A 22,640-nucleotide genomic window follows, 5' to 3' on the forward strand; every position below is an offset into this window, starting at 1 on the left:
CTTTTACTAATATAGAGATTTTGTAAGATCTAGTCTAGTAGATTTAGATTTTGACCTGTGGTACACTGCGTGTTAAGTTATTTATTAAAAAAGAAAAATTTTGTTTGTTAATTTAATTTGATTTGTTTAGTTTTTAAAATTATATATTGTATTTTGATTGTTAGTTCTATGACTTAACCCACAATACACCGTATATTAATTTTAGGATCAAATATGTAATATATATTTGTCAAAATCATCTTGACCGAGAAAGCCTCTACCAAACAACATTATTCCAAACTTAATTTTTAATCTGAGAAATCATTTTTAAAAAAAAATTAACCCATGCTCTAGCAAGAAATCATATTTCTTGAAGTTTTTTCAGTCTATTGTGACATATTATTGACCCGTGCTATAACAAATCAAATTAGAGTGTTTATAATTTAAATTTTTTGATCTATCATATATTTATAATATTCTTAAAATATCAAATTAAACTATTTTTAAATACTTCAAACTAAATTATTTAAAAAGTTTATTATAGTATATAAAAATTATACAATTCAACAAAAGAAATATATGAAATTGAATTTAAATATTCAAATTTTTACTCGCTATTCAGTCAAAATTTTAGTTGAATAAATATTTTTTTAAATAATAATATTATTAAAGCTTGAATATTTCATAGATTGAACAATTTATATTGGTTTAAATAATATGACTTTGAAGTATGACTTTATAATATGATTTTGATGCCTGATAAATCAAAGTTCATGACCATTTGTATTGAGAATCATTTTGGTCATTTTTTTATAGTATGACTTTGAATCTTTGCATATTTTTCTTAGGCAATGTGATTGAGACATTTTATATATTTTGGTATTCATCAATTGAGCAATATATTATTAAGCATTAATCAAGGATCAATCATCATCAATGATTACATCAATCACTAGCTAGTTCGTATCAACAATTCTTCAAGATCAATCATCATCAATGATTAAATCAATCACGTACTAGTTAGTATCTTTCAATTATGTAAATAGTATCATGTCATTACTTTCTTTACAATACTCTAGGAATGTCTATGTGTATATAAGTCGATCATTGTACTCAATAAGTATCATCAGTTTACACAAACATTTACATATATGTTCGTTTTAAAAAGTTTAAATTACATCACATGCTGAAAAAAAATCATAAATTTTATTAACTAAATATATTATATAATAATTTAAAATAATTTAAATTTAAAATCAAATAAAAATGAAAAAATAATCAAATATGCTTGTTTTAATTAGGTTGAAAGATTTCCTTATCTTTTAAATGTTACCTATAATTGATTTTATATGTTACCATAATTAACTAAATGCATATTATCCCTAATTACCAAAATCAAATTAACCTGTATATTATGATACACCTAAATCATGAATGTCATAAATCTATAACCAAAAAATCATATATATATCTATCATATAGTCTACAAAAAAACATAAATAACTAGTCCAACCTGAAGATGTATTGGTTTGTTGTTTTATGTGCGTGAAAAGTTTATAGAAGGTTTGAGAAGGCAATATTGAAGGAAGATTTGAGGATGAATTGAAGATGAAAACTACTATTTATTGGGTTGATTAAATTGGAGTTTTACAAGGAAAAAGAAAATAGCAAAAAGGAAAAAATCTTTTTCTTATGCAATTTGGAAATCTTCTCCTATGGTGATTAGGAAGTCTTGATAGATATATAAGGAGGTGTTGGGCACGTCCTAGAGAAGTAAGAGAGTTGAAAATCTGAAGTCTAGGCTCAGGGGGAGTTTAGCCCAAGGTTAGGTTATTTTGGTTTAAATATAGGCTTGGTGTTAGTCTAGTTAAGGGTAGAGATTTAGATTTCATGTTATAGAACGGAGCGGTGAATTAAGAGGGTTGTGCTTGATTTACGCGTTTGCGAATAGGTTGTATTTGCTTTTTTGTTCTAGTGGAATCGAAATCTGGACGTGGTCCCGGGGAGTAGGAAAAATCGAACCTCGTTAACAAAGTTTTTATGTTCTTTACTTTCTGCACTTTATTATTGCCTCATCCGTATTTACACGACCTCTGATTGCTATGACCCAAGGGAAGGAGACTTAAGTAGTTAAACTAGAGAGGATTTAACATTTGCCTCACACAAATTATTTTATAATTGGATGCATTTTGTGTTGCCTTCGTATTATTAGGAAAAAGTTGCCAAGTTTATATTTTTCGATCCAATGCATGAGCAAGATTTGATGTCTTTAGTGACTAGTGGTTTCCTTCCTGTTCTTCTGAAGAACTACTTTAATATATAGTATATTTCAAAACAGACCATGAAACAAATATTTCAACCCTTAACAGTACAAGAAACAGTTTGAACAAAAAAAAAAAAAAAAAAACAGTACAAGAAACAAAACAATATAAATCACTGATCAAAAAAAAAAAAAAAAAAATCTCTCAAAAAACAAAAGAGAACAAAGAGTCGAGCCATATGAAACTACGCCGTATCATTAGGCCTCAGCATATTAAACGACGCCGTATGCCAGGCCCCCTTGGCCACTTTGATTAAAAAAATAAACCCACTGCGAGTCTGTGAAACTCTCTTCTAGGCTTCGACTTGCGGATTTAGGGGAAGAGATGAATTCTGAAATCCATTGAGAGAGAGAGAGAAAGAGAGATTTCGCCCTCTAAAATTTTCCAATTCCCGCCAATTTCCTATTCTAGTTTATCCCCCAACCTTCTAGAAAACCCTAATTTTTGGCTAATTTCACTATCCGCTGCTTTCTCCGCAAAACCAACTCCGAGATCTCTTCTCCAAACCATGCCTTCGATACAAGCCCCACCGGGGAAGATCCTGCAACTCGAGATGGAGAATTTCAAATCTTACAAAGGTCATCAATTGGTTGGTCCTTTCAAGGATTTCACTGCTATCATTGGTCCTAACGGTGCCGGCAAATCTAACCTAATGGACGCTATTAGCTTCGTCCTTGGTGTTCGTACCGGTCAACTCCGTGGTTCTCAGCTTAAGGATCTTATCTACGCTTTTGATGATCGTGACAAGGAACAGAGAGGCCGTAGAGCTTTTGTTCGACTCGTTTACCAGATGGAAGATGGTGTAGAGCTTCGTTTCACTCGTACTATCACTAGCGCTGGTGGGAGTGAGTACCGTATCGATAATAGGGTTGTGAATCTGGATGAGTACAATGGGAAGCTGCGATCTCTAGGGATTCTTGTTAAGGCTCGTAATTTCTTGGTGTTTCAGGTCGGTTGAGAATTTTACACTTTCATTCTATTTTTGTTTTTGTTTCTATGAATGAGTCTTGGTAGTTCGATTTAATTTTGAATCTGAGTGTATTTAACTTCTGACATGTCAAAATGTAGGGTGATGTTGAATCTATTGCTTCCAAGAATCCAAAAGAACTCACTGGACTCCTCGAGGAGATTTCTGGGTCCGAGGAGCTTAAGAAAAAGTATGAAGAACTAGAAGAGAAGAAGGCCAGCGCTGAAGAAAAGGCAGCTCTTATATACCAGAAGAAGAAAACAATTGGGAATGAGAAGAAGCTGAAGAAAGCACAGAAGGAAGAAGCTGAGAAGCATCTTAGGCTGCAGGAAGAACTGGTATTTATGTGGATTTGCCTTTGTTCTCTAGCGGAGAAGCGCTTATTACTTATTTTGGTGAACTTTTTTTCTTTCTGTCTTTTTGTTAATCTGTCTTCACGCCATGCAGAAAGCTCTGAAGAGAGAACGCTTCCTATGGCAATTGTATAACATTGAGAATGATATAGAGAAGGCAACTGAGGATGTCGACTCGGAAAAGAGCAATCGTAAAGATGTCATGAGAGAGCTGGAAAAGTTTGAAAAAGAAGCAGGTAAGCGAAAGGTGGAACAAGCAAAGTACCTGAAAGAAATTGCTCAACGTGAGAAGAAAATTGCTGAGAGAAGCTCGAAGCTTGGAAAAATTGTGAGTATACCTTGGAAATCTGTGTTTAACTGATTCTATTTTTCCTCCCAATTATAGCATCTCCAGACATCTCTTACAATCTATTGTTTTGTTATCCTCTAGAATTTTACTAACTTCCTCACTCGAGTAACTTTTATCTGTACCTTTCCTGTAAGTAGCAACCTGAGCTTCTGAGGTTTAAAGAGGAGATAGCTCGCATAAAAGCAAAAATTGAGAGCAATCGAAAGGAGGTGGAGAAGAGGAAAAAAGAAAAAGGGAAGCATTCCAAAGAAATTGAACAGATGCAGCGTAGCATTAAGGAGCTGAATATGAAAATGGAAAGATTAAATGAGAAGAGACAAGATAGCAGCGGGAAACTCCCAATGCTCGACAGTCAACTGCAAGATTATTTTCGAATGTAAGTTTTAAGGATTTCTTTCTGTTCGTAGACAGAAGTATTGCCATTTCCCAACTTTCTTGAGGTTATAGATATTTAGTCTTCTTGCTTGAGTTTTTGCGGGGTAATGAATATTGCCATGCTTTTTTTTTCTTTTTAATGAAAGAATTGTTGAGTAGGAGTACTTATTCTATGCTTTGAAGAATAGTCTAAGCAAACAAATATATAAGAGTTTTGTTTGACATAACGACATATATCTGGTTGTTTACAGGCGCTATTATTGGTGCTTTGTTGTAACTTTTGTAATATGCATCTTCTTCTAAGTTCACCATCTACAATGCATATTCAACCTCTTGAATCCGTATGAATCCCTTGTTTTTTGATCGATTTATCTTCATGTTTATCAATGTGGTTTGTCTCAGAAAAGAAGAAGCTGGGATGAAAACCATTAAGCTAAAAGATGAGTACGAGGTTCTAGATAGGCAGCATCATACTGATCTCGAAGCATTGAAAAATCTGGAAGAAAATTACCAGCAACTAATAAATAGAAAGACTGATCTTGATGAACAAATTAAGGGATTTATATCCAGGCAAACAAATATTGAAGAATCTTCTTCAGAATATAAGAATGAAACAACTAGTCTGAAAAAGGAGTTACGTGCATTGCAAGAGAAGCATCGAGATGCCAGGTTAGTATATGACCTCTACTGATCTACTCACTAGATTGTCTAGCATTGGATGGTTTACTTGCGTTTTTATGATATCCTTTAAATGCTACACATTGCTGCAAGTTTTTTTGAACCATCTCCCTTGAGATTTTCTTGCGGTTGCTTCATCTTTTGAACTATGGCTGGAGAGATATTGGTGATTCATTTATCAAGAGCACATTCTTTTCAGTCTTCTCTATTCAGATTATAAACCCCTTCTTGAGCAGGGAGAATACATTTTGTATATCCTGATACTCAAATTCAGAATCTTCCGCTGTACAGATTTCATGGCTAAAGGCTGTGGACAAAGCTTCATTTTTGCTTTTGGTGCAACAGACCAGACTGAACCTTTTCTTTATTCTTGTTAGTTTCTAACCTGCTTATATGATGAACAGGAATGCCTCTGAAAACTTGAAGACGAGAATCGAGGAAGTAGAAAACCAGTTAAGTGATTTAACAGCTGAAAGGTATGAAAATGAGAGAGATAGTCGGCTAACACAAGCTGTTGAGTCTCTCAAGCGTCTTTTTCAAGGAGTTCATGGTCGGATGACTGATCTTTGTCGGCCAAATCGGAAGAAGTATAACCTTGCTGTCACTGTTGCTATGGGAAGATTTATGGATGCAGTAGTTGTAGAAGATGAAAACACGGGAAAAGATTGCATCAAGGTACTTATATTATGTATTTGGTGTTCTAATCCTATGCAAGTTGTGAACTCATAATTCGTAATTTCTATCTCTTCTCTGCTGACTATTATAGTTTCAGTACAGGTGAGTACGATATTTACCATATTACTACTCTCTGGCCTATGCCAACTAATTAATGCTACTTTAAACACTACCACCACTTAATGATTATCAATTCATATTATTTAGGTATGTAACATATATGCTGTAATCATCTCCATGCAGACTTCATTCCATATAATTAAAAGTTGACACTTTCGAAGCTTTTTCTACCTTGCTTTTACGCAATATGAAGTAAATGTTTAAGACGATTATGGGATGAAAATGAGTTTTTTTTTTTTTTTTTTTAATTTTTGTAGTACTTGAAAGAGCAAAGGCTTCCTCCTATGACATTTATTCCTCTTCAGTCAGTACGTGTCAAGCCAGTGTTTGAAAGATTGAGAAATTTGGGTGGCACTGCAAAGCTGGTCTTCGATGTTATCCAATATCCTTTGCAAATAAGTGAAGTGATATGACTTTGGCATACTCAAGGTTGCCATTTCTCATTTTTTGGATTCATATCATTGCGTGCATAGTTGGTGGTAGCTTGAGATTATTTTAATATATTAAACCAAGAATTGAGAAGTATAGGAAGGTATATGTGAGCAGTTTTCTAAATTATGTATTTTGTTCCTTAACTACCCTACGTTCGATCCTGAATTGGAGAAGGCGGTCCTTTTTGCTGTTGGAAATACTCTAGTCTGCGACGAACTTGAAGAAGCCAAGGCTCTTAGCTGGACCGGAGAGAGATTTAAAGGTATGTTCCTGTTTCCGTGTTTAGGTGTAATTTACTCATATACTTGCACTAAAGTTGGCTTTACTTCTTACATATCCTGATTTCTATTATTTTTAGTTGTGACTGTTGATGGTATATTACTCACAAAGTCGGGAACAATGACTGGTGGTACCAGTGGTGGAATGGAAGCAAAGTCTAATAAATGGGATGATAAGAAAATTGAAGGTTAATTTTCACCAGCTGGTTTAAAGCCTCTTTAACTTCTGATGTAGTGTCTTAGAGCGAATATTCGTTTTTGCAGGATTGAAGAAAAAGAAAGAAGATTATGAACTACAGTTGGAAAATATTGGATCTATTCGAGAAATGCAGATGAAGGAGTCTGAAATATCTGGAAAAATAAGTGGACTTGAAAAAAAGATTCAGTATGCTGAAATTGAGAAGGTAACAACGAATTAATCTTTTCCAAGATGAGTAGTCTCATATACCTTACTTGCTGTTTTCAAGGGAATCCTGTTAGGGATAAGAATGCCATATAGTAGCACACATTTTATCTTTCCTTCTGCTAGGAGGAGCTGACACTATTCAGAAAATACTAACTGGTGATTTTATTTAACAGAAAAGCATCAAAGACAAACTTCCACAGCTTGAGCAAGAGAAGCAGAATATTACTAAAGAAATTGAACGCGTAGATCCTGAACTCGCTAAGGCAATTTTCTATCTTTTCTGATATTTTGTAGAGTTAAACCCTGATGACAATATGACTGAATGCCATTGGTATCTATTGTAGGCTAAAACTCAGGTCGATAAAAGAATAACAGAAATGAAGAAGTTGGAGAAAAGAATCAATGAGATTGTTGACCGTATCTATAAGGATTTTAGCCAGTCGGTTGGGGTTGAAAACATACGTGAATATGAAGAAACTCAGCTCAAGAATGCTAAAATGGAGGCTGAAGAAAGGCTGGATTTGAGTAACCAGCTTGCTAAATTAAAATACCAGTATGTCTCTTCTACTCTGTTTTTCTGTTTACATATCAGATCTAGTTAAACTTCACATATAGAGTGTTAGTCTCTTTCGATTTATTTTTCCCATGTCTGTGCTATCATAAAGCTCTGATTCTGAAGTCAACTTGTCATTCCTGTTTCTTGTAATAATAAACACGATGTCTGTAAGGGTCAGTATCCTGTTGCCTGTAAAACCTGTGTTAGAAAACTCTGCTACCTGCTAACTGGTTGGCTGAGTTGAAATACTATTGAATGGAGCTTGAGTTTGTATGATCAGAGTAAAGTGGTAATTTAGTTGGTTCATGAGAATCACTTTTTCGAATTCCAGAGTGGAATATGAGCAAAACCGAGATGTGGGTTCACGAATTCGAAAGCTAGAGTCTTCTATCAGTTCTTTGGAAACTGATTTGGAAGGTATACAGAAGACGATGTCTGAACGTAAGGAGACAGCAGAAAAAATTACTAATGAAATCAACAATTGGAAGAAGGAAATGGGAGGTATGTGATTCTATATTTACATTAAATCTTATGGCCTTTTTAGTCCTATGCTTTTCTTGAAACTCTGTCATTTTGAGTTGTCAATTTGAGGATTTCATTCGTTACAGACATTAACATGATCCAGTAAAAGTACATTGTCTGTATCTGACCTGAGTTTGCTTCGGCAATTTTCATCTGTTGGCCTTATGTTGGGGCCCTGTTACTCGATTGATGTTTTCAAAGATGATTTTTTCCGTTTCTTTTTAGCGGTCATATGTATTTTCATGCGTTTTTCCAACCAATTGCCTGTTTGCATTACATAATCCTAAATATTTGTTTGTTGATTGCTATGTCTAAGGTTTGAACAAATTTTGGGATATACTTGATTGGCTCGACATCTTGCTTAAATGTATGGATACACTACATCTTAATCTAATTCAGAAAGAAAGCTATCATATTGAGATAAATATTCGAGGCTGATAGATGGTTGGTGGGATGAGTCAGTATGATTGATCTCTTGCCCTGTTACTCTCTTTCTTTGCTTTTGCTTGTATAAGCATAAGTTACAGAACCATATAATTTGATTATCACCTTATCTGTCTACTGTTCTTTGCCGAGCAAAAAGCCTGCACTGGTTTCTTCTTTCTTAAAGATGTGACTATCTATTGCTTCTGTTTGCAGAGTGCAAACAAAAGTCGGAGGAGTATGAGAAGGAAATCCTGGATTGGAAAAAGCAGGCTTCTCAAGCGACAACAAGCATAACCAAGCTCAATCGTCAAATACATTCGAAGGTACAATGAAAATTCATTAAATCCTTTCCTAAAGATATGTTATGTCTGAGTATGTATACACTAAAGCTTCCATATGATATCAGGAAACACAAATTGAGCAGCTGATCTCGCAGAAACAGGAAATAATTGAGAACTGTGAGCTCGAACATATTACTCTTCCTGTTTTGTCAGATGCTATGGAGGAAGATGACTCAGATGGGCCACAGTTTGACTTTACTGAGTTGGATAGAGCTTATCTCCAAGAACGGAAACCATCTGCTCGTGAAAAAGTAGAGGCGGAATTCAGGCAGAAAATAGAATCTAAAACAGCAGAGATTGAAAGAACGGCTCCAAACTTGAGAGCACTTGACCAGTATGAGGCTATACAAGAGAAAGAAAAACAAGTTAGCCAGGAGTTTGAAGCGGCCAGGAAAGAGGAGAAGCAAGTAGCGGATGCCTATAATACTGTTAAGCAGAAGAGGTAACTCAAAATATATCTTGTAAAATGATCTTTAGAGCGTCGAAGAAAATTGTTACCAAATATCGACGACTACATGATGGATACAAAACCGGACAAGTAAAAGTCTGAAGATTCAAGACTTCAAGTTCTGTGGAAATTACCTGACACAGTTTGGATACAATGCACATAAATGTGCACACACATGCACATGTGCAAAGAACACTTCAGTTTTTGCAAATAAATTCATATATTCCATTATAGCTTCTTCTGCTCACTTCAAATTGTTGTGCAGGTATGAGCTATTTATGGAAGCTTTCAACCACATTGCTAGCAACATTGACAAGATCTATAAGCAACTAACCAAGAGTAATACGCATCCACTGGGTGGGACTGCTTATCTAAACCTAGAAAATGAGGATGATCCGTTTCTACATGGTATAAAGTATACTACAATGCCCCCAACAAAGCGATTTCGCGACATGGAACAGCTCTCTGGAGGAGAGAAAACAGTTGCGGCCTTGGCGTTGCTCTTCTCCATCCATAGGTATCCTCAACGACCTAGATTTTGTAGGTTCATATTGATTTAGTTTCACTCTTTGAATTTGGACTAGCAGACGGTGATGAAATTTGTTATTTGTGTCTGGAATGATCAGATTTGTTGAATCCTTAGCAACAAACTTTGATTTGGTTTTCCTGGGACTGACATCGTTTTGGGTTTTCTGTTCCTAGTAAAATACCCATATTGAAAGTAGCTTTCCTTTTCTTTATGATCTGAGATTTGGCCTACGATCGTCTAAATACAGTAGCTGTTTTGCAAAGGAAGTTAGCTGTGGTCGGTTGTTTTAAGGTATTGATGGTGTTGTTTTCCTTTCCATATTTCAGCTATAGGCCTTCACCGTTCTTCATACTTGATGAAGTGGATGCTGCGCTTGATAATTTAAACGTGGCAAAAGTTGCTAAATTCATTCGTAGCAAGTCATGCCAAGCAGGACGTGACAATCAGGATGCAGAGGATGGGAATGGCTTCCAAAGCATTGTAATATCTCTGAAGGACAGCTTCTATGACAAGGCGGAAGCTCTGGTTGGAGTTTACAGAGACACCGAGAGGAGGTGAGGATTTCCATATCAATAATATTCTTTTACATGCGCCTATCTTTTCTATTGGTAACTATACCAAAAATTTTGGGTTAATAACTGAGAACTACTTTGGTGCAGTTGCTCGAGTACAATGTCATTTGACCTTAGGAGCTACCAAGAATCGTGAATTGGGAAGGTTTAGGGTTTAGGTAAGTATAATGAACCCTAACTTTTGTATATAGCAACTTAGCAAGTACTGAATGGTGTTGTGATTTTCTAGGTTTTTTAATTGATAGGTACTATTCACAGTGGTATGGTGATTTATTTGCGGTTTGATGCGGCATAGGACCATATAAGATCTCACACTGCAGAAAAATGTTGAACTTTTCTGTAATGTGATATAAGGAAACTCTTGATCTTAGTTGAATCTGGTTGACGTCGTATTTATAGGATTATGAACAAAAATTGGAGACATATGTTTATTTCACAAGTAGAAGAAAGAAAGTAAAACAAAATTATTTAATACGGACTAAGAAATCAAAATCATCAAAAGCCATTCCTGTCGTCCTACTGAAAAAGAAACAATCTATAAATCAGGACACACAGCAATGAATCCTGTTGGGGCTGTGTAACATAGGCAAAGGCTTGAAATTGAAAAGGTTTGACCTTCTCAGACTTGATAATTAAAACTCGTAATCATATATGTATTAGCGGATAAGAACCAACCAAGTTTCAGAATTTGTCCTTAATTGATGATTTATGTCTTAATTTAAAACTAATTAAAAAAAAGGATGGATACGTGTCAGAAGCCTAGGAGTGACATCACTTGCGTCTTCCTTTTTCCATTGTCTTCTTTCGTAATCATTAAAGAGTATTCTCAAATTTCAAAAAAAGAAAAGAAAATTAAATAAAGAAAACGAAGCGGAGGGAGGAGGAGGAAGCAGAGCAGAGAGAAAAAAAACAGAGAAGAGAGACTCATCAATCATTTCATTCTTTAGTTCTTCTTCTTCTTCCTTGGTTCAAAATCTATCCTTACAGCTACGGAGAGAGAGAGAGAGAGAGAGAGAGAAGATTCGATTAATTCGAAGCAGAAAAGCAAAAAAAATTGAATGGCGGCAAGAGCCAATAACAAATACACCTCAATCAACTTCAACCACATCCTCCACAAAGATCCTCCTTCTTCTTCATCTTCTCCTTATTCTTCCAACTCCTCCCCCGCTTCTTATTCCTCCGTCGCTCGTTCCAATGGCCGTATGCTCGTCCTCACCAAACCTTCTCCCAAACCTCTCAGATCTCCCTCCCCTGTCACCACCACCATTACCACGCCTTCTCTCTCTCCAGCTCCGATGATTTCAGATCAAGCCGTCTCTGATCCAGATCCGAATCAGATCTCTCTTCGTCCCTTAGGTCATACCGGACCTGGCTCCTCCCTTTCATTTCCTGTTCGGACTCCTGAGAAAGTCCTGGATGTGCCTCCTCCTGCTCCGCTGATGTCCATGTCCCCGAAACCTAATAAGTTCGTGCCTCCCCATCTTAGGCCAGGCTTTGTTCGCAAGGATGAGAAACCTCGACTCGACTCCAATCCCAATCTGAACCAGGAACAGCCTCGACAGGGATATTTCGGTTATGGACAGACCGGACGGCCCAAATCGGGCGGGTATGAGAGGATCCGAACCGATCCGAGATCCACCGGAAACCGACCCGGCACCTCCGGATGGTATGTATGTTCATCCCTCTCGTTAATCGTAATAGTCCTTAGCGTAATTCAATAGAGATACTAGAGTGTCTCTAGGGATCTTAGCTCTGCCTCTATCCAACGATCTTGAGATTAGATTAATTCTACGATTTTTGATAGTTTTTGCCTTTCATAACTGATATGATGAACTAAATTGGAAAAAGAAAATTGTCATGAGAGACCTTACTAGTTTTATTAGATTTGTGTATTGGTCTAAAGGTGTGTGCTTTATTAAGCCATAGATCTTGGAATCACACACATATGTTCTCTGTTCTGTCTTTTTGTTTCGGTAAAACTGTAACTAGAATTGATGATTTTTTTTTTTTTTTTTTTTTTTGTGTGTGTGTGTGTAGATGAGCTTTGCTGGGTTTGATGTCCAGTTTACTCACTCGATGATGGAGATGACTTAGTTAACCAGACAAACAGTCACTTTTCATTTCTCACTTCTTTTGATCAAAACCAGAGACTATCAAAGACCACCCCCGAAAAAAGATTCAGTAGATTTGTACAAGTTGTTGGTTTTTGGGATCAGGGTGATTGATACTAATGACACGATAACACTTGTCTCACTTATGTTTCATAAAAAACTTTACTGTGTTTATGTACGTACCCTGTAATTCTGTTTTAGCACGTGTTTGTCTAGGTTTTTAATCTATAGATTCTTCTTCTATACAGATTAAAAAGGAAATAATCAACCGAGTCAACGATTTACCATTCATAACTTTTTTAAACTGCTTGTGAAATCAATTAAGATATCGTTGTATAAAATGCCGTTGGGTCTTTTCTTTAGGGTCTTTCTTTTTCCCTTTGTTGAGAACTTAGGCTGAGACGAGACGGGCTCAAACAAGCAGACACAGTACAAACTAATGCTCCAGCAGCAAGAAGGCATCTTGTGATTGGACTACCCGAACAAGTGTCTCCTCCAGTTGCTAGGCGTGTCCAGAGCCATTTTTGTTTAGATACAAATTTCATCTAGTACAGGGGACGATGCGCACTGGGGGATTTGCTAAGAAAAAATTATAAAATTTTCTGCGATTCTAGTTTGTGAATAGCCAAGAGAAACGCCATGTCCTTTGAGATGTCTCCCAGGATTAGCATCAAGTTCGTTAGATCATGGAGATATGCACAGCGAGTCAAGTCCTGCAAAATCCAATTACGTCTCCGGTCTGTCTGTCCTGAAACCATATATATAAACCAGAGAAAAAGAGATACTTTGAATAATGGAATGAAATCAAGAATCCTCCATGAATTATTAGAAGTTTCAGGTATTCTCACCTGTGGGTATTTCAAGGAGATGGATCCTATTATATTTATCACGCATATGATGGAACGACGGTCTATTTACCCACGAGAACTATTGTATCGAGCCAGATAGAGCCCGTTCTTTACCCTCGGTCTATTTGTCCCTCAAAAAAAAGTTTGAAACCATTTTCCCCCCGAAGACAAAGTTCGAAATCTATATCTCCCCAATTGTGGATTATATCGGTTTAACGTCTAAACCCGAGACCAACCCAGATATGTTCCGAAAATAAACCAATTGTTGAACTAGTTTGATAAACCAACCCGACCCATTTATCATAAACCCATAATCCCCAAATAAAACTTAAAATCGATTTTCGTGGTTCATAATCAATTCCTTTTATTGAGTTTGGTTCTTCTTCGTGAGATTACTTCTTCTTTCATTTACGAACTTGAGTATCACAATGAGGCGGATCTTTGGAACAAACGGAGGTGGTGGTGGTGGTGGTTGTTGAAGAAGCAGCGGCAAAGGCGGAGGAAGGAGGAGGTGGGATCGATTTCTGCGATGGCGGTGGAGGATCTGCTATGTTCTCCGTCGAATCACCTAATGAAGAAAATGACCGTTTCGGCGATGGTTTAGGGACTCTCGGAACCCTAGATCTGACAATTGAGAGTGACGTTGACTCGGTGAGTTCGTCCGAGTTACAATTCCGAGGATAATTCTCGATCTCGTCTTTCCAATAAATGTCATCGTCGTCGTCGCTGAATGAAGAATCGCTTTTGATGTTCTCTTGGCTCTGAATCGGGTCGGGTATGTTCCTCATCGACATGAGCCGTTTTAAACTTCTAATTAGATTCGACTTCACCGACACATCCATTAAACCCTGAAACCTCTGCGAATTCGAGAGCGCGTGGTCGTCACTCTCCGACGAAGCTCAACCATCTCCGCCTCCGTTTCCGAAGCTCAACCATCTCCGCCTCTGTTTCCTTCTCTCTCCTCTCGCTATAGGGTCGAAATCAGGTTAAGTTTGGTCAAAATTGGGTTTAGTTTGGTTTAATCTAGGTTTAGTTTTCTTCTAATCGGTTAAGTTAATAGTAAACCGATATAATCCATGATTATGGGTTAATTGATGTAGAAGAATAAAACTGGGGAGATATAGATTTCAAACTTTGTATTCGGGGAGAAAATGGTTTCGAACTTTTTTTTGAGGGATAAATAGACTGAGGGTAAAGAACGGACTCTATCTGACTCGATACGATAATTCTCGTGGGAAATAGACCGTCGTCCCCGCATATGATCCCTGTCACCAGAGGCGTAGAATGTGACCATTCCAAAATTTAGACTAAAGAGTTATTTTATTGAAACCGGATCAGAATTGAATCTAAAACCGAAAACCGAACTTTGGTTTTGGTAAGTAGTATTTGAATTTTGCAACTCAATTATAGAAATTTGCTTTTAAATTTCCACCGATCACTCAAAATCAATGATCACGAAAACGAAATAACCCGTTAATTTACATAATTACCCCTCCGTCTCCATTAATACACACACACACACACTGCTTTTATTAGTTTTGAGATCTCTCTCCCCTCAGCACAAAGCAATCACACAAATCATTCCAAAATCAAAAAGCTCCCTCTCTCACAGATGGGATCTCTCCCACCGCCATCTTTAGATTTCTCACCAATCGATCACAATCCCCTCAAAAATGGCGGATCCAGCCACCACCATCATCAACAAGAGATCTCCCGCGATAATCTCCTCAACCTCTTCACATCTCAGCAAGATCTTCTCAATCACTTCTTCAAACATCTCGATCTCTCCCAAACCCTAGATTTCTCACGCATTCTCCTCTCCACCTCCGGCACCGTCTTCTTCACCGGCGTCGGCAAATCCGCTTTCGTCGCCAACAAGGTTTCCCAGACGCTCGTCTCTCTCAGCTTCCGTTCCTCTTTCCTCTCCCCTCTCGACGCCCTTCACGGCGACATTGGCGCTCTTTCCCCTCGCGATGTTCTCGTCTTCTTCAGCAAATCCGGCGCCACAGAGGAGCTTCTCCGTCTTGTCCCTTGCGCTAGAGCTAAAGGAGCCTTTCTTGTCTCTCTTACCTCTGTTTCTGGGAATCCTCTCGCTGCTGTTTGTGATATGAATGTGCATTTGCCTCTTCAGAGAGAATTGTGTCCTTTTAATCTCGCTCCGGTCACCTCTACGGCGATCCAGATGGTGTTTGGTGATACCATCGCCGTTGCTCTCATGGCCGCTAGAAATCTTTCCAAGGAGGAGTATGCGTCGAATCATCCCGCCGGTAGGATCGGCAAGAGCTTAATCTTCAAGGTCTGCTCTCGAAATTTCTCACCATTTAGAGTTTTTGATTCTGCTATATAGATAAGCTTCAAGAACATGTAGGTTTGGTTTACATACAACAATGAAGGGATGAATAAGAAGAATCTATTGGGATGTGTTTGTTGTAGGTGAAAGATGTAATGAAAAAGCAAGAAGAGCTTCCTGTGTGTAAAGAAGGAGACTTGATCATGGATCAATTAGTGGAGCTGACAAGCAAAGGATGTGGTTGTTTGCTTGTGGTTGATGAACATCGTCGTTTGATCGGTACATTCACAGATGGAGATCTTCGCCGGACTCTCAAGGCAAGTGGAGAAGCAATCTTTAAACTCAGTGTTGGAGAAATGTGCAACAGGTGAGGAAGAAACCACTCTGTTTTTTTTTTGTAGATCTTATTAACATTTTGGTGATTGATTTTGAATCATTTGTGTGAAAACAGGAAGCCTAGAACAATTGGACCAGAAACAATGGCAGTTGAAGCTATGAAGAAAATGGAGTCACCGCCATCGCCTGTTCAGTTTCTTCCTGTGATCAATGAAGACAACACCTTGATTGGAATTGTAACATTGCATGGTTTAGTTTCAGCTGGTCTCTGAAACACGAAGGTGCCTCTGTATCACGTTTAAATAGTTGATTCTTTTAATATTTGGTTTATTTCGATATTCACAGCCAGTGAATTCTATTGTGTCTAGTAGTACTTCATCATGTATTGTCCATCATTTACTCAAAAGATATGTATAGAGTATAAGAAAAATACTTGTATCTTTGTCCTATTTTACCTCATTATTACACTTGCTTTCATATATGCAACATCTTTCCTATTGTCTCACTGCGCATAGCACCATTTTGATTGGACCATTTATAGAAAAAAAAAATGCAGTTTTTGGTTTTGATTGAACAAAGATTGGCTGAAGAAACTGAAACAATCCAGTGTTTGTTTATAACCACTATATATATTACACAATTTTGCTCAGTGTTACTGGTGGATGTTTTTATTAACATGTCTTCTTTAGTTCAGTGGGGACAATGGCAAACACAGTTATATCATATTGAACACCAGAGAGCGGTTCTAAAAAAATCTGAAATCCAAACCAATACAAGTATGTAAAAGAATCAGATCCTATTGCATTTAACGATCAGTAATAAGTTAACATAAGGAACAACTTGAGTTGCTAGTGAGAAGAAATCTGAAGAAAGAAAGAAAGAGAGGTAGAGAGATAACAAAGATACAAGTATTAAAAAAATTAACAATGTCTTGTAGAATCTCTATGCACTTGGCACCGTGTTGTTACTGTTGTTGTTGTTGGTGCTGCTGACTTCATCATTTTGCTCGTTCTCACCGGACATTTCCTCGAGAGACTTTCCTTTAGATTCAGGAACCAATAGTGTAAAGACCATCCCCAAAAGATTAACCACACCCAAAACAATGAGCGAGTTCTTGACTCCAATGCCTGGAGGATATCCATGTTCTGTCTTGTTCTTGTCAGGACTTTGTGCTAAGTACAAGAACCCAAACGCACCAACCATTGCTCCTAACTTTCCAGAGGCCGCGGAAATTCCATGGCAGGTTGATCTAAACCTAGCCGGGAAGATCTCAGCTGGCACCACGAAAGTTGTTGCATTGGGTCCAAAGTTTGCGAAGAAGAATGTTAAAGAGTACATTGCCACAAACCCGATTCTGTTCTCCTTGTGAGTCCAATGGTCGTAAGGAATGGCCAGAGCAAACATAAAGATGGTCATGAAGAAGAAACCCATCATCTGTATCGCGAATCTACCAATCACGTCGATGAAGGCCACGGTGAACCAGTAACCGGGTACCGTACTGCACAAGGCGATTAGGGTTTGTGCACGTGCGATCTTGAAAACCTCTTGAATCGCATTCATGGTCTGTGCCGGAGGGATCCATCCGATCGCACTGAAAATATCTTTCTGGAAAAGGTTCTGACTGTAGAAGGCAATGTCGAGTAGGAACCATGTACTTGTGGTTCCGAGCAAGTGAAGGCCATGGCGTTTCATGAACTCCTTAGAGAACAAGCCAAATGAATTGGACTTATCTTCACTTTTCTGCTGCTCTGCTTCGATCTCCACTTGCAAAACCTTAGACATGTTGGAAGCAGCTAGTTTCGCGTCCTTAGCTACAAGAGCCGTGTACCGTGCGGTCTCAGGCATCTTCGACCTCGAATAATACGTCATTGCTGCTGGCAAAGCACCCACCATCAGAATGATCCGCCACACGTAATCTGCCTGAGGAACCGTGGATGCCAAGGCATCTACTTGATATGCTGGAGATGGAAACTTAGCCTCGAAAGCCGCAGACACGATGATGGCAAAAATCCCCCCGGTCAAGATTCCAAACCCTTGCATAGCGAAGACCGCGGCTATGAACGCACCGCGGGTCTTTTTATTGGCGTACTCCGACATAATCGTGGCGGATAATGGATAATCACCACCAATGCCGAAACCGAGCCAGAACCGGAAGAAACAGAGCGTGGTCATCACTGTTTTCGGGGTACTCCCAAAGGATAGACCCGAGGCGATGGAGCAAAGGACCATAACCATGAGGGTCATGCCGTAAACTTTTTTCCTCCCGAGTTTGTCACCAAGCCAGCCGAAGAAGAGCTGGCCCGCTAGTGTACCACAAAAGGCGACTCCGTTCACCGCTGCGGAGACGTTGGGAGGCAGCGTTCCTGGCTTCACTGAGCCGTCCACGTGGTAGTAAATGCGACCAAGAAGCTTAGTGACGAGGGAGATACAAAAAAGATCGTAAGCGTCGGTGAAGAATCCCATACCGGCGATGATAATCGCCGTGAAATGGTACCATTGCGTTTTGGCGACGTCGAGTGCATTAAGCACGTTTAGCTGATCTCCTGCCATTGCTCTCTTTCTCTTCTTTCTCTGCGTTAATTTTGATGAGAAAATACAATCAGTATTAACATTTTATCTATAAGCATTAAAAAAAGGTTTTAAGAATTCGCTACAACTGTTATAATGTTATAACTATGGTGGAACAAAGACTAACAATTTCAAGATTTTCTAACCAAAATAAATAATAATTTCAAATTCATCAAAATTTAATGTCATTTTCGCTCAAGTATTTTGCACAGGTTGACTTGTAACGTGTGGAACTGAAAAGGTGACACGAAGTAAGATGGTGACGCACACCGACAAGAATTTAATCATTCCATGGTATTCAACAATCAACATACAAGACAAACCAAGCTCAACGACAAAGTTTTTAAAAAAAACTTTCAGAAAACATTACGGAACTCTTTTTATTTTGTGATTTGTATTTGCACGAAAGGCGGAAAAAAATGATCAAAAAAAAAAAAATAGAAATGGTTAGAAGAAATAAAGTTTCAATCTCAAAACTTCCATGCACACAACGGCGGACCTAGGAAGAAAGAGGGTGGGTCACCTGACCTGGGTAAACTAATAAAACAGTATTGCACACACACACACCAAAATAAATCACAAATTTTCGTCTGTCAAAACATTTGATGATCAACTATTATTAAAACTGTATGAATCGCTTACGAAAGTATTATAGACAATATACACAAATGCATGCTACATACACACACACACACACACGAAAGTAATGTGTTTTATCAACAAGTTTGTAAAGTTGTTGAATATCTATCTAATAAGAGGTTGTGGTGTCCATAAAATTAAAAAACAAGAACCAAACCCTTGCATAACCTCACTTCTCCATTCAAACAACAACAAATCATAAAAGTAAAATAGTCTCATAATAAACACAAACATAATAATGAAAGAAGGAAGAAACTTACAGAAAGAGTCTTTTATTTTGCTTAATTACTTTCTCTCGCAAAACAATCTTCTCTATCTTATGTGGGATTGTCTTTAGAGAAAGAACAAGAAAAGAAGAGAAGAATATTAATCTGTGGTTTGATGTTTTCTTTCTTGCAGAAAGTTGTAAAAGAGGAAAGAAGAAGACAGAAGAAATGGGTTGTGAAATGAAAGAGAGGCAGCGTCGGGAACGGCCTACTTATACGTGATCATATTTTTTCCTTTCTGTTTTTGCTTTGACATATTCTTGTGGTATATTCTTCTGACAACGACGTCGTTTCTTTCTCCTTTGACTACTTCTTTCTTTCTCCACCTTATTTTTTTACTTGTTTTAGGACACACACACTATTTGGTTCTGTTTTGCGGTTAATTTTTATTTGTGGAAATTGTTAAGACTTACACGGTTTTTAAAAAGTCGTTTTAAGTAATTAATTTCCGAATATTCTTAGGGAAAAATAATAATATTCGGACACATTAGCTGTTAATTTCAATTTTGGTAATTGATCCTAAATTAGTGCTGAATTTGTAAGAGAATACAAACTTTTAACAGTCGCAAGATATTTATTGTGGTCATAAATAGTAGAATATTGGAAGAAAAAAATTTGATTCTTTTTATTTAGTCTTGTTCCCTTTTCATACATTGTATCTGTATATAAGTATAAACATAACAATAATACATTGTAAGAATAAAATTATCATGAAAGTTAAAAATGGGAATTAAAAAAAAAAAACATACTAGAATCGGTTTAGGAGTAAAGAGAGAAAGGAAATAGCGGGAACCAACGTTTAGAACCGGTTTGAGTGACGTGGCAAATCTTACACCTTCGTCTTCTTCTTCTTTTTATTTTTTTTTTCTCGTCTTCTTCTTCTTCTTCACTTAAAAGGCGGAACTAGAAACCCTAGATAGAGATTCATACTAGCCGTTACTATCTCTCTCGGACACCTTCACACTTCCCTTTAATCTCTCTGCAATGAGCTCGTCTGGAATCGATTCAAAGAAGCCAGCTATGGTCTCGGGGTCTTCGAATCCGGAGTCACTGTTCTCTACCAAGACTCCTAACAAAATCGTTAAAAGACAGATCTTTTCTTCGACCCCAAAACCTGAATTGGTTATCAAATTGCCCGAAAGGTGAGATTTTTTACACTCTTCTTTAAATTTGGACCCTTTGATTTTTTTCAATTTTTATTGATTTTTTTTTTTTGTTGTTGTTGTTGAACAGATTCGAGATTCTGGAGGTGTTGTTCAATGGGTTGGACACTGCAATTAGATTGCTTAAATTAAAGGGTTCTTCGACTACATTTGCTAATTTATGTCCCAAGATTGAGTATCTCACTAATCGGTAAAGCTATTGACTTTTTTTACTTAGCTATTGAGGGTTTAAAGGATTGAACTTTTTGATGCATCTGACCAAATCTAATGTGTAAATGTGTTGTTTGATTGTATTATGTTGTTTGGTCAATGTGGGTGTACAGGATCTTCTCGTATGATCATTTGGCTCAGATGAAGCATATTTATCCAGAAGCCATTGAACTAAAGAGAGTTTTGAAGTATGTTGAAGCCACTTGTTGTATGAAACCTAGTCTTCACATTAGCTTGAACACCGACGCAGTTGTGCTTGACAGTACTGTTTGTGGAACTAAATACATGGAACTTAGGAAAGTGTTTCACTCAAAGCTTGTAGATTTTTACAAAGCTCATCCTAAGGTACAGAATAGGTTTCTCTGCTCTATCATTTTAGTTGTAGCTTTTTGAGAAAGGCTTGCTTTTTATATCTGATTTGATTCTGTATCTTTTGTTATCTGTATTCAGGATGATATTCCGAAAGAACTGCTTCCTGAACCCTTCAATTCCCCCATAAGGGATAGTTATTTAGATACAGTGAGCGAAGACTTGGGAGCACGTAAACTTGAAGTTGGAGGTTTTGATGTTCATATGGAGGAGATGGAGCAAGAAGAACAAACTGTCAACGATAAAGTGATTCAAGATTCGACTTTATCGGATGGCACTAAGGAGGAATGCTTATTATCACACATAGAGTCAAGAATAGTTGAAACCTCAGTCAAAGATTTATCCACTCCCTCCAAAGACTTGTCCACACCAATCCGGGTCATGAGTGCTACACCGACGTTGCAGCTATCTAAAAGATGTATTGAGTTTACTCCAGATGGTGGTGTTGATGGTAACTCTGTTAGATCAACAAATGGTTTGGCTAGGGGTACATCTCGCAGTCTGAATTTTGATACTTTTGAGGAAGATGCAATTGTAAAGGATGACATCGGTAACAAAGCCGATGATGCCTCTGATGAAGATGATAGCCTTCTTCAGCCAGTAAAAGGTCCATCTCGCAGTCTGAATTTTGATACTCTTGAGGATGACACAATTGTGACAGATGGCATCAGTAAAGGAATCAACTTTGAAGCTGGTGATGTTGCTGATGAAGATGGTCTTCCGCAGTCAGTAAGTGATGCTTTTCCTTGCTACCATTTTGCTCTCAGTTGCTAGCCGTGTTGAAACAGTCATCCTTACTTACCATTGTGTGTGTGTCTTACAGATGGAAGAGAGGCCAAAGACTGAATCCGAGAAGGACAATTTGCTACAGCTTGTTAATTTGATTCATAAATTGTTTCACTCAACAAATCGAACTGTCATCACGAAGGAGGAGCTTCTTCACAAGATTATTGCAAACCAAATCCAAATAACCGATAGAAGTAAGGACAGTTAATATCATGTGTTTGATGATGTCCCTGTCTCTTCTCTCTTCACAGGCTCACAGTTTCTTTCTTGTTTGACATTTCCAGGGGAAGTGGAGGAACAATTAAGTTTGATGTTGCAAATAGTTCCGGATTGGATCACTGAAACAAAAGCATCTTCTGAGTATGTTCTTGTTCGGTGAGTATCATGTTCTACCAACAAATAACTATGATCTTTTTGCTTCTTGAGGCACTAATATATTTGTACTTCTTTTGCTTTTTGCAGCATCAATAAAATCTGGGCTGCCGAAACAGTACGTGCAAAACTTGAAGAAGCAACTTCACAGGACATTTCAATTGTCTGCTGAAAAACCCATAAAACTGAATGTTTTTGCGTTATCTCACTCTCTTAACTCACGTATCATTATTCGTCGCAAAATAGCTTCTGTCGTAGTTGATTCAACCAATAAACTTGTAATATTCTATTTAAACATAATAACATGTTTGATTATGAATATAAGGAGACGAAACTTCATCTAATGATGAGCAGA

The 22,640-nt window shown here is 37.5% G+C and overlaps 4 protein-coding genes and 1 pseudogene across 6 annotated transcripts; 4 read left to right on the top strand and 1 right to left on the bottom strand.

Annotated features, from left to right (window-relative positions):
* Positions 1-2,540: 2,540 nt before the first annotated feature.
* On the top strand, positions 2,541-10,799 carry LOC104791738 (structural maintenance of chromosomes protein 1). Of its 2 annotated transcripts, none has more exons than XM_010517703.3 (19): positions 2,541-3,249; positions 3,369-3,605; positions 3,715-3,948; positions 4,107-4,345; positions 4,747-5,013; positions 5,427-5,697; positions 6,075-6,199; positions 6,402-6,511; positions 6,608-6,715; positions 6,792-6,931; positions 7,107-7,196; positions 7,278-7,486; positions 7,821-7,990; positions 8,651-8,760; positions 8,844-9,220; positions 9,492-9,743; positions 10,082-10,309; positions 10,415-10,485; positions 10,557-10,799. In XM_010517703.3, exons 1-18 carry the CDS (start codon positions 2,809-2,811, stop codon positions 10,461-10,463), a joined length of 3,657 nt encoding a protein of 1,218 aa, XP_010516005.2. In that variant the 5' UTR covers positions 2,541-2,808; the 3' UTR covers positions 10,464-10,485; positions 10,557-10,799. The 2 variants fall into 2 exon arrangements, with proteins under 2 accessions (XP_010516005.2, XP_010516004.2); XM_010517702.3 differs by having other exon boundaries at positions 10,573-10,799.
* A 324-nt stretch (positions 10,800-11,123) lies between these two features.
* LOC104791740 (uncharacterized) lies at positions 11,124-12,685 on the top strand. The gene is made up of 2 exons (XM_010517704.3): positions 11,124-11,993; positions 12,365-12,685. Coding segments are annotated over exons 1-2 (609 nt in total). The 5' UTR covers positions 11,124-11,385; the 3' UTR covers positions 12,366-12,685.
* Positions 12,686-14,796: 2,111 nt separating this feature from the next.
* LOC104791741 (putative arabinose 5-phosphate isomerase) lies at positions 14,797-16,391 on the top strand. The gene is made up of 3 exons (XM_010517705.3): positions 14,797-15,582; positions 15,720-15,943; positions 16,028-16,391. The coding sequence occupies exons 1-3, from the start codon at positions 14,899-14,901 to the stop codon at positions 16,182-16,184; spliced, it is 1,065 nt and encodes a 354-aa protein (XP_010516007.1). The 5' UTR covers positions 14,797-14,898; the 3' UTR covers positions 16,185-16,391.
* A 300-nt stretch (positions 16,392-16,691) lies between these two features.
* Positions 16,692-19,567, bottom strand: LOC104791742 (putative inorganic phosphate transporter 1-7 pseudogene; annotated as a pseudogene). The gene is made up of 2 exons (XR_015559265.1): positions 19,380-19,567; positions 16,692-18,483 (listed from the first exon to the last, which is right to left on the bottom strand). The product of XR_015559265.1 is annotated as a putative inorganic phosphate transporter 1-7 pseudogene (transcript).
* Positions 19,568-20,080: 513 nt separating this feature from the next.
* LOC104791743 (CDT1-like protein b) lies at positions 20,081-22,629 on the top strand. The gene is made up of 7 exons (XM_010517708.3): positions 20,081-20,527; positions 20,619-20,738; positions 20,872-21,103; positions 21,209-21,856; positions 21,951-22,107; positions 22,198-22,288; positions 22,376-22,629. Exons 1-7 carry the CDS (start codon positions 20,370-20,372, stop codon positions 22,455-22,457), a joined length of 1,488 nt encoding a protein of 495 aa, XP_010516010.1. The 5' UTR covers positions 20,081-20,369; the 3' UTR covers positions 22,458-22,629.
* Positions 22,630-22,640: the final 11 nt, after the last annotated feature.

Source organism: Camelina sativa, chromosome 6 (genome assembly GCF_030686135.1).
Source record: "Camelina sativa cultivar CO46 ecotype springtype chromosome 6, ASM3068613v1".
Classification (NCBI taxonomy): Eukaryota; Viridiplantae; Streptophyta; class Magnoliopsida; order Brassicales; family Brassicaceae; genus Camelina; species Camelina sativa.